At 44.4% G+C, this 11,667-nt stretch overlaps 1 protein-coding gene across 2 annotated transcripts; it reads left to right on the top strand.

The window, feature by feature from the left end:
• Window positions 1-3,001: 3,001 nt before the first annotated feature.
• tob1b (transducer of ERBB2, 1b) lies at window positions 3,002-7,687 on the top strand. 2 transcript variants are annotated; one of them, XM_063003341.1, is made up of 2 exons: window positions 3,002-3,117; window positions 5,663-7,687. In XM_063003341.1, exon 2 carries the CDS (start codon window positions 5,780-5,782, stop codon window positions 6,767-6,769), a length of 990 nt encoding a protein of 329 aa, XP_062859411.1. In that variant the 5' UTR covers window positions 3,002-3,117; window positions 5,663-5,779; the 3' UTR covers window positions 6,770-7,687. The 2 variants fall into 2 exon arrangements, with proteins under 2 accessions (XP_062859411.1, XP_062859412.1); XM_063003342.1 differs by lacking the exon at window positions 3,002-3,117 and adding an exon at window positions 3,980-4,060.
• Window positions 7,688-11,667: the final 3,980 nt, after the last annotated feature.

Below are 11,667 nucleotides of genomic sequence, written 5' to 3'. Positions count from 1 at the left end.
ATATGTATTGGCTATTATCTGTTTAATTGCTTCTATTATATATATTTATATCTGTATCTTATATTTTATATTTATACATAGGACTAGGTGGTATGACCAAAACATAGTATCAGGGTATTTTTAAGCTTCTGATGGTTTGACAGTGTATCACAGTATGTTTTATGTTTTGTATAACCGGGACTGTTTATTTGTCCGTGACTGATTTTACTGTCATAAGTACATAGAATATAAACAGTTTAATTTTACCATGTATATAATAAAGGTTTTGAGGACTATAAGCTGTATGTGGTGTTGCCACCGGTGTTGAAGAGAACTGCTACGTTCTCTTCACTGGCTTCCTGTAGCTGCACGCATTCAGTTTAAAACACTGATGCTCGCCTACAAAGCCAAAAATGGACCAGCCCCAAGCTACCTTCGTGGCCTAATCAAACCCCGCTCTGTACCACGCAACCTCCGAGCCTCTAGTCTTGCTCGACTTGAGCCCCCATCCAGGACTAAAGGAAGACAAGCATCAAGGCTGTTCTCTGTTCTAGCGCCGAAGTGGTGGAATGAACTTCCTCTGTCTGTCCGAACATCTGAGTCTCTTGCTGTCTTTAAAAAACGATTAAAAACCCACCTTTTTACTAAACACTTAGGCTGACTGTACTTATTTACTAACATTTTGTTCCATTCTTTTCCATTTCAAAAAAAAAAAAAAAAAAAAAAAAGCCTTTTAACAGGTTTTAGCAGAGTTGTGTTCTTTGACTGTTGTTTACCTAAACTTGAGAAATGAAATGTTCACTATAGAAGCACTTCTGTAAGTCGCTCTGGATAAGAGCGTCTGCTAAATGCCGAAAATGTAAATGTAAATAAGCTGCTCGGCCCCACAATATATGATAGAATCAGTACGTGTGAAACAGGTTCAATATATACGATGTTTATTATTAATATAATATTTAAGTATTATACAATTACCGTTAGCTCTCCCTTTAACAAATAAAACCAGGTTTACAGTCTCCCGGTCACCACAGATGAAGTGCAGTTAAACCGTTATACTGAGGTACGACTCCACTGTACAACTTGACCGCAGGTCTGTTATATTTCTACGCTTCCAGTTTGCTTTGGTGTTGTTGGTGTAATATTGGTATAGCAATTCAACTGAAGTATTTTCACCACGGTGGTAACGTCGCTTAACCGATTGCTTTTTTACAACAACCGTGCCCAGACAAACCAGTTGCCTATTGCTGCCCAGTGAAGCCTACGAAAAATCCATACCGTACAAGGAATCAAAGACGTTATACCAAATGTACCGGCCAGTTTTATTTATACGTGTATATATATTATTGGTATCTATCGGTTATAGGAATCTACGTATATTATTGCTTCTATTGTTTTTATTATTATTCCATAATTATTATTATTATTACTGTCTATTTTATATATGCACGTTGCCTATTACATTTTCACATTTTCAGCATTTAGCAGACACTTTTATCCAAAGCGACTTACAGTATACAGTTTTTAAGCCTTTGAGGGTTAAGGGCCTTGCTCAAGGGCCCAACAGTGGCAGCCTGGCAGAGGTGGGGCTTAAACCAGAAACCTTATGATCACTAGTCCAGTACCTTAACCACTAGGCTTCAACTGCCATATTAGTAACGTCTTTTTTTTGTTCAAACTCTTGGAGGCCAATAATTTCCTTCAGGATAAATAAACTTTTATGTCAACCTGTCTGTCTGTCTGTCTGTCTGTCTGTCTGTCTGTCTGTCTGTCTTAATACACGTTGTGGTACATACAATCCCCCTGATCAAATGACATATTTTGTCAACCTTTGATTTGAAACCTTTGTTTTTAATTATATTTTCCCCTGCAAATATTAGCGCACTGTTACTTTGTTTAAAGCATAAAGAATGTGGTGTGTGCAAAAGTTAGTACACCCCACTGAGTCAGTACTCTGTAACAGTGCGGTGTGTCTCAGGCTCTTAATACCTGCACACCACACCACTAAACACTACAGTATCCAAGAGACGTTGTTTATGCAGAGCATTCCGTGGGTGTTTGTTCCACTACTGGTTAGTGTGGGGGTGTGGGGTGTGTGGGTTTGGGACGTAGCCATGGGTTCTCCAGTGAAAAAAAACACACGGGCGTTCCTGCGAGACGTCAAACAGCCGAGGCAGCCAATCCTGGAGGCCTTTTCAACCCCACCCACCCGTCCATACAACACACTCAAGGACAGGAGCAGGTTTATTATCAGCTGCAAACGCCTTGCTGATCACGTTTTATAATGTTTGTTCTGTAATAGTGGGCAAACAGGCCCGAGGATACAAGCTGGACTGAACATACATGAACATACTGTACATGAATGTACACGCTTACTGGTGTGAATAAAGCTGAAATGCAGGACATATTTGTTTTCTTGCTTTGTATAGAAAAAAAACACAAGAATGCAGTTTTAAATCTGTACAGGGTGAAGCTGAGGCTCAATGTGTGGGTACAGAACCAGTTTAATACATAAGCAGAACTGGTCTAATGTTCTAATGCATTAATGTGTTACTGGTTGCCATTTAACAATAGGGGTTCTCATATCAAGTGGACGTGTCCGAAATAACATCGTGTTTACTATTTAGCGCACTTGCTTGGGAGATTACTAATTTATTAATGATTTCCCAGTTCACATTGTATGACACATGTGACATGTATGAAATTCCATATCTAATGTGATATCTTGGTATGTAGAAATATATAACCTATGTGGTACAGCGTGACTTTGCAGTTTGTAGGGTGTAGGGCGCAGGGCGCAAGGAGCTATTTTAAACACCGTCCTGGATACCGAGATCCCTGTTTGTCATGGATGTGGACGCGCTGTGTAATAGCCAATGAGCGCTCAAGGAACGTAGCGAACGAGTGACGCAGGAGAGAACGGACCAATCGCTGTCGTCGTTGACCCGTGAAACCCCTCCCTCCTCGGATCTCCGCTGGCAGGTTATCTATAAAGCGGCTGAGTCGGTGGTTTAAAGGGCAGAGTTGTAAAAACTCCCAGGCAGCGGGGAGTCGAGGCGCCTGTCAGGAAGGAAAACACACTGGAATTATTTTAAATGATTAGACCTGGAGGATTTTTAAACGCGAGTTTTACTCTTAAACGTGAGTACTTACATTCCTAAATGCAGAGAGATCGCTCGCTTTGGGTGCCTGAGAGGATTTTGTATGGGAAGGTCACGGTGATCCGTACAGTCGAGCTTTATCGACGATTTTTTCGCTCAAAACACATCAAAAAATGCAACTGTAAAGCGTGTTTATGTGCAATGTTTTGTTTATTTATGAATTCATACAGATTTAACCGTGTATTGAAAGAATAAGGTTCTTAAAGTGGACGGATTAACCATGTACGGACTCCTGTTACCAGTAACAGTGTTCCGTACAGAACACCTAATGATTTTAAACCTTTTTTTATTTGATCGTGGTGTATAAAAAACATCAATAATAAGGGATTAAAAGGATGGTAATAAATCACCCCGGTGTTTAGGACGATTATTCCAGCAGCTGCGTCGTCACAAGTGATATTCTGGGTGCAATCAGCAAATGTGTACGGAATACCGTGAATCTACATATATTAAATACACAAATGCAAAACTACAAACACTATATTACAGCATACTGACACTCGGGTGTTTATATGGAAGGTTTTAATTCATATATATCCTTTATTATGTGTATAAGAGCATATCTGGTAGTATTTGTTCAGCTGGGCTGTGATAGATTATCTGAGCAGCTTGATCAACCTTGATGATCCAACCAACTAACCAACCAACCAACCAACCCTGGTTATATGAACCTTCATTAATGCTCACCCTGGTGGAAAAACAGCCTGAATCAAGGGGGAAAATACAACAAATCTAGCAAAGCGAGTGTTTTCTGGCTTGGATATGAAGAATAATTGGTGCTTGGGCAGATCTGATGATCCATCACGTCAATAGCAGTTCTATTTTGGTGAGCAGCAGCGAGAACAACAAAAACAACCGTCCATCCAAGCGAGGGTGGAAAACCCACCGAATACCCCGGCCCTGATGCATTGTTGGTGTTTAAGGTCTGTAGATTAAAGACTCACACACACACACACACACACGGTGGTGTTCGGTGGGTGAGCGGTAAACACTGCTATGCGATGCGCTGGAAATTGATATTCCGGCTCGGCTCGATGGATCGAGGTCGTTCCCATCAAAAGAACGCACTGTACTATTTTGGTGAAACCCGGGGTGTCCGAGCTACACCTCTGTGGGTCGCCGTGGGATTGGCCGTCATGTGCAGGAAACGGGATCTCTAATGCCGTTGCGCAATGTCGACTCCGAGCGTCGCGCGGTCGGTTCGCGACGGCCCTGAATTATTACTAATCCAGTTTTTTAACCCCCTTGGTTCGGAGCTGGAGCGTGTACGTTCGGGGTGAGGGTTTGATCAGGACACGTCCCTGGGGATGGAAGGGGAAGGGGGAGGGGGGTAAACTCACTCACGTGGAACACTGGTTGTGTGCACATTATTCCAAGGGCTGGTATTCCTTTATTAGTTTGTCTTACGTACTATTAAATAAAGAGAGGTCCCAGGAACGTCCTCAAAATGCCTTAAAGAAGCGTTTAATGGCTCTTAAGACGGTTTTAAAGGTGAGGAATGAAATAAACATTGGAATCGATTAGTTTATCATATTATCACATTATAAAAAAAAGACTCGGAATGATCCATTTTTAGGGACCTAATGAGCGCAGTCGAGCAGCGTCTAAGGTTGCAGGAATCCGACCGTAATTATTTATAGCCGAGTCGGCCCGTGTGGTTCTACTTTCCATGACTTAGCTTTATTCGGTCTACATAATGCACCGTAGTAATATACTTACTCCTAATGTTATTGCATGTAAAACCACCTCCTCGTTTCTACACTCACTGTCCATGTTATCAGCTCCACTTACCATATAGAAGCACTTTGTAGTTCTACAATTACTGACTGTAGTACATCTGTTTCTCTACATGCTTTGTTAGGACCCCCACAGAGCAGGTATTATTTAGGTGCTGGATGATTCTCAGCACTGCAGTGACACTGACATGGTGGTGGTGTGTTCGTGTGTGTTGTGCTGGTATGAGTGGATCACCTCACTGTCACTGCTGGACTGAGAACAGTCCACCAGCCAAAAACATCCAGCCGACAGCGCCCCGTGGGCAGCGTCCTGTGAGCACTGATGAAGGTCTAGAAGATGAGCGACTCAAACAGCAGCAATAGATGATCGATCGTCTCTGACTTTACATCTACAAGGTGGACCGACTAGGTCACAGTGTCTAATAGAGTGGACAGTGAGTGGACACGGTGTTTAAAAACTCCAGCAGCGCTGCTGTGTCTGATCCACTCATACCAGCACGACACACACTAACACACCACCACCATGTCAGTGTCACTGCAGTGCTGAGAATCATCCACCACCTAAATAATACCTGCTCTGTGGGGGTCCTGACCATTGAAGAACAGCATGAAAGGGGGTAACAAAGCATGCAGAGAAACAGATGGACTACAGTCAGTAATTGTAGAACTACAAAGTGCTTCTATATGGTAAGTGGAGCTGATAACATGGACAGTGAGTGTAGAAACAAGGTGAGTTCAGGTTAAATCTGGGTTGAAAGTTGAACGTTTTGCATCTTTTCCCCTCCAAAGGATCCAGGAGACTCTCCAGTGGACCTCCGTGTTTTTCCCAGCGTCCAGCGCCTCGTCGGATCACCACTGCCTCGGAGGACTCTCGACGTGGCACGAACCCGCAACTGTGAAGCAGCTATGCAGCTGGAAATCCAAGTAGCACTTAACTTCATCATCTCCTACCTGTACAACAAGCTCCCGCGCAGGCGGGTCAACATCTTCGGCGAGGAGCTGGAGCGGCAGCTGAAGAAGAAGTACGAGGGCCACTGGTACCCCGACAAGCCATACAAAGGGTCAGGGTTCCGGTGCCTGCACGTGGGCGAGAAGGTGGACCTGGTGGTGGAAGAGGCGGCCAGAGAGAGCGGACTGGACATCGAGGACGTCCGGAACAACCTGCCTCAGGACCTGAGCGTGTGGATCGACCCCTTCGAGGTGTCCTACCAGATCGGGGAGCAGGGGCCCGTCAAGGTGCTCTACGTGGACGACAGCGGCGAGAACGGCTCCGAGCTGGACCGCGAGATCAGGAACAGCTTCAACCCCGACGCTCAGGTCTTCATGCCCATCAGCGACGCCGCCGCCGCGTCCTCCGAGTCCAGCTCGCCCTCGCCGCCGTTCGGCCAGTCCGCCTCGGTCAGCCCGACGTTCGTCCCGCGCTCCGCCCAGCCTTTAACCTTCACCACGGCGACCTTCGCCGCCACCAAGTTCGGCTCCACCAAGATGAAGAACGGCGGCCGGAGCGGCGCCAAGGTGGCGCGTACGTCCCCCACCAACCTGGGCCTGAACGTCACCAGCCTGATGAAGCATAAAGCCGTTTCCGACTCCGTGCATTCTCTCTACGGCCTCGGCCCCGGGGCCCAGCAGCAGCAGCAGCAGCAGAAATCCTCCGCGCTCTCTCCTAACGCCAAGGAGTTCGTGTTTCCCAACCTCCCGAGCCCGGGCGGCTCCCCCGCCACCGCGTTCGGCGCCGAGAACCCGCTCAACCTCGGGCCCCTGCAGTACGGCAACGCCTTCGACGTGTTCGCCGCGTACGGGAGCCTGAACGACAAGTCTCTGGTGGACGGTCTGAACTTCAACCTGAGCAACATGCAGTATTCTAACCAGCAATTCCAGCCCGTCATGGCTAACTAACTAACTAACTAACTAACCAACCAACCGGTCAAAGGAGAGCGAAGGACGCGGAGACGGAAAGCGCCCGCGCCCCCTTGAGTCGGTTCTACTGAAGCTCGTCGTTCGTCTCCAAGCTTGGTCACGTTTTTATTTTCCTATTTTTGCCAACGAAGAGCACAAATAATAATTTTTTACTGTTTTAAAAGGTCTGTAGTGTATGTATAGATCATCTATAATATATAATATTAACATTTATAATAAAATAAGGCTTGTTCTGGCCTAGTACAGTATTTTCGTCGGATACGACGGCTGATTTCGGAGAGGAACGCTGGCGGATTACGTGTCGCTCTTTTTTTCTAACGCTATCGTTGAATCGCGTACAGAGTTTGTAAACGATCAGAGTATAAATATATATATTTGTTTCTATGACCTGCTAATGCATTTATATCTTTTTACTACTCCAGTGATCTGTGATGGCTGCAGCAGCTTTATGTTCTATAAATGAATATAAATATAAATCTATATATATTTAGTTTTGTTAAACGAGGAGATCCATCGCTGAAGCGGACGCCGATGTTTTAGAGCTGGTGTACAGGATCGGAGGGTCGGAGCTTCGGCGCAGGAACACGTTCTGTTCTTTCTTTATTTTTATTGTTTTTGGTTTTTGGAAAACCAGAGCTGTATTTTATTTTCTGTTCAGAGTCGAAGATTTTTATCTATCTTAAGGACGATCAGATCTGTTATTAATTTTTGTACTTTTCATCGTGCAATACTTGATAAACTACGGTATGACGAAGTATTTTGAGTCGGCGTCTTACGTGCGGGGCGGGACTGAAGCGGTTTATATTGAGTTTGTATTCCGGCGCTCGGGAATATGCTTGTCTTTATTTTTTTCATATTTGCACCCTGAACTTTTTCAATAAAAGCAAAATGAGTCAAGCAGCTCTCGGCTTTATTTATTTATTTATTTATTAAATTTTGCTGGGCGTCTTGTATCGATAAAGTGAAAGGTGCTGTTTAATTTAGGCTGGAATAAGACTGTGGGGATTTTATCACTGATATAATCATATTTGTGGGTCATGTTTCACCCTAGGACAACACGAGGGGTATTGGGGTTGGGATCCGAACCTCACCGGGTCAGTCAGTTTGTCTTACATTAGGCATTTTAATGTGTCCTTTTGATTCGTTGACTTGGATGGTGGCCTGACCTAGGCAGCGTGGCTGTATTTCATGTTTTCTTAGTGATTTTTCCGCATTAATACATTGACTATCGATAAATTTGCAAAAGTCAAAACTGCTGCTGTGGAATGTGTGTGACCTTCAAAACCGTCGTGATACCGTAGTGGACATGGTCGTATGGACTCGATAACACTTCGGAAAACCGTCGTCACTTAACACAGTCCACCGCTGCATCAGAAAATACAACCTAAAACTGTGTTATATTCATTTAATGCAGGCGAGGTCTCTGGGCCTGAAGTTATTTAAGATGGACCGAAATACAGTGGACACGTGTTCTGTGGTCAGCAGGTCCACGAGGTTTTATTTGCATTTATTTTAATTTGATGGGGTGTGATCTGCAGCCCTCAGGTGGTATGGTTTGAGAAACCGTCATGATATCGTAGTGGACATGGCCGTATGGACTCGATAACACTTCGGAAAACCGGCGTCGCTTAACGCAGTCCACCGCTGCATCCGGAAATACAACCTGAAACTGTGTTATGCAAAGTGGAAGCTGTTGTTCATTTTGCTCAGGCGAGGTTTCTGGGCCTGAAGTTATTTAAGATGGACCGAAGTACAGTGGACACGTGTTCTGTGACCAGCATGTATTTTTATTTGATTGAAGTTAAACCACAAATTCTGATGGCAGAAATTGAAATTTAAAAAGTCGTGCGTTCGATGAATTCTAAACTCTCGCTGAATGTGTGTGACCATCGAGACCTCGGGTGGCATGGTTTGAGAAACCGTCATGATACCGTAGTGGACATGGCCGTATGGACTCTATAACACTTCGGAAAACCTATTACTAGTGTGGTAAAAACCCCGAGCTGGTTTTTATTCTTTTCCTCCCAGTTTATCGTAGTCCGTTTATCTTCCACGGCTGGTGGATCCCTGATTGCAGTTAAGGTGGGTATATTGGTGCTCACGCCTCCTCCGACCCACATCTCCGATCTGCCAATCAGGGTCCTTACACAGCGTTTGAAGGCCCCACCCACATAGTCCGGTCATCCCGCCATAGCAGAAACGTGTCTACTGCAGGCACCGCCGGTTCAGAATCTCGGCGCTGGTGTGCTGGCGGATTATCCCACTGCGCCACCTGGGCACCGCGTTTTTATTCTTGAACTGAATGTCTGAAAGCTCGCCCTGCGAGAGCTGAGACGGCAGCGTTGTGTTCACGGCGTTCACCAAACAGATTTGTTTGTTTTTTATTTTCAAGCTGCGTGTTGACAGGAGACATGCAACCAATGATGCAACCGCTAAACTAGCACGTGACTGGTAATCGGAAGGTTGCCGGTTCAAGCAACACCACTGTCAAGTTGCCACTGTTGGGCCCCTGAGCAAGGCCCTCAACCCTCTATTGCTCAAATTGTGTTCTGTGATAATTGTAAGTCGCTTTGGATAAATAAGCATCCACTAAATGCCACAAATATATAAGTATAAATAAGTATAAATATAAACCATTGGATGGTCAGTGGAAGCTCCGTGGTTAAGGTACTGGACTAGTAATCAGAATGTTTCTGGTTTAAGCCCCACGCATACCAGGTTACCACTGTTGGGCCCCTGAGCAAGGCCCTTAACCCTCAATTGCTTGAATTGTACTCATTCAGAATTATAAGTCACTTTTGGATGAAAACACGTGTAAACATAGTAAATTACAGAACAAATACTCTGATTCTCTGAAAAAGAACACCTTTCTGAATTGAGAAGTGTTCAGAAGGCCACAACTAATCCCTCAACAAGCACATTTTTAGTCATGCCCATGCCCTTTTGTTTGACACTAATTTGGAGCGGCTCTGGTGGAACCAAACCTTTAAAAAAAAAAAAAAGTCAGTACATGATCGCTGGAGGTACTGGACTAGTAATCAGAAGGTCTCTAGTTCAAGCCCCATCACTGCCATGTTGTCACTGTTGGGCCCTTGAGCAAGGCCCTTAATCCTCAAGTATACTGTCACAGTACTGTAAGTCACTTTGGATAAAAGCGTCCACTAAATACTGAAATGTAAACGTAAGAATGAGTGACTGTGGATGAATGAATGAAGGTTTGGTTTTAATAAGGGCCGAGCTCATGTGCACGTCATTACACACACACACACACACACACACACACACACACACACACACGCTGGCGCTAATCCTGCATCATAACAACACCTTATTTTTAGCAGTCTTGACTCTCAGGCTCGGAACGTAGAATAAAACGAAACTATGCCGAGAATTCCGGCGTCACTGCTCCCATCCCGGAGCGTGACGTACCCGAGGAACCGGGCGCGGCCGAGCACTTCATCTGAGGTTCGTTCTTTCAGGCGTGTCGGGCGTGAACCTTGAAGAGCGAGTAGATCTACAGCACGGCGTCACATTCCTCACAGAGGAGAACGCAGGACCTTCCCTCAGGTGTTTGTACCACGTGATACCAAACAGCTTCATTTAGGAAAAGTCAAATCTCAGGCTGGAATAAGACTGTGGGGATTTTATCCGCTGATAATCATAATGGAGGGTCATGTTTCACCCCTAACACAACACGAGGGTTATTGGGGTTGGGATCCGAACCTCCCCGGGTCAGTCAGAGTCACAGTTGGTATCACAGGAGGCATTTTAACGTGTACTTTTGGTTCGTTGACTTGGATCAGGGGTGTCAAATCCGGCCGCCACGTCATTTTATGTGGCTCGCGAGAGCTTAAAAGACGTACGATTGTTGTGACGGTTCGAGACGTTTCAGAGACGCACTTATAATTTAATTGGACACCGGCGCATTTAAGCGGCAACCGTTGACATCGTAGTCATGGCAACTAACTTTGACTTGTCACGTTTGAGTTTTAACGGCAGAAGAACGCGGGGTAGCGTCGTCAGTAGCGTAAACAATAATAAATAGACGTTAATTCTCTTGCAATACTAAAACAGAATCATCGTGTGTAAGTCGTAGACGTTTATATTCTCAGTTGTTTGTAAATGTTAGCGAGTACGTTACAGCGTTTCAGTTACGAATTTACCGTCATTCCTTAATTAAATACGCTTGCTAGCATTACTATAGCAATTAGTATTTTTACACACAATGCTAACTCGTTAGTGCTATTTTACGTTTGGTTAAATTCCATATTGTACTAGATGTGACACTTGACTACAGTGATGCGTCTGTACTGTATTACGTTTATTGTTTTTATTGTTTGTATTTTGTAGTTTTACTCCATTCTGATGCACACAGTGTTTCACACAGCTGGGAAGCAAATTAAACCGACCTAACTGTATTGTGGAGGGAGCTGTCTGTCTGTCTGTCTGTCTGTCTGTCTAGCTGAGAAATGGCGAAAAAACTCCTAAAGAGGGCAAAACGATTGTCTTAAACGACACTGTAAAATCCTACATAAACTGCATCTCCCACAATGCATGCCGATTCTGTGACCCGCAAAGTGGCCACATCCCGTCACTAGTTTTCAGTGTTTCCACATCAGCGTTTAACTGAGACGTTTTCCAACAAGTGATGCTGAGAAATATTTACAAATAAGAGAAAATTGAAGCAGAAGGAGGAAATTTAATGAAAGATGTGAATGTGAAAACAAGTTTGTGCTTCAGGAAGAGAAACCGGTGCGTCTCTATGTTATGAGGGCGTGTCTGTGGTAAAGGAGGACAATATAAATGTAGATATACGTTATAAATATACAGAATAAATGTAGATATACGTTATAAATATACAATATAAATGTAGATAT

This window comes from Trichomycterus rosablanca, chromosome 10 (assembly GCF_030014385.1).
Source record: "Trichomycterus rosablanca isolate fTriRos1 chromosome 10, fTriRos1.hap1, whole genome shotgun sequence".
Taxonomy (NCBI): Eukaryota; Metazoa; Chordata; class Actinopteri; order Siluriformes; family Trichomycteridae; genus Trichomycterus; species Trichomycterus rosablanca.
Note: the sequence above shows the minus strand (reverse complement) of the source record. Positions and strands in the feature narration are given on the sequence as shown.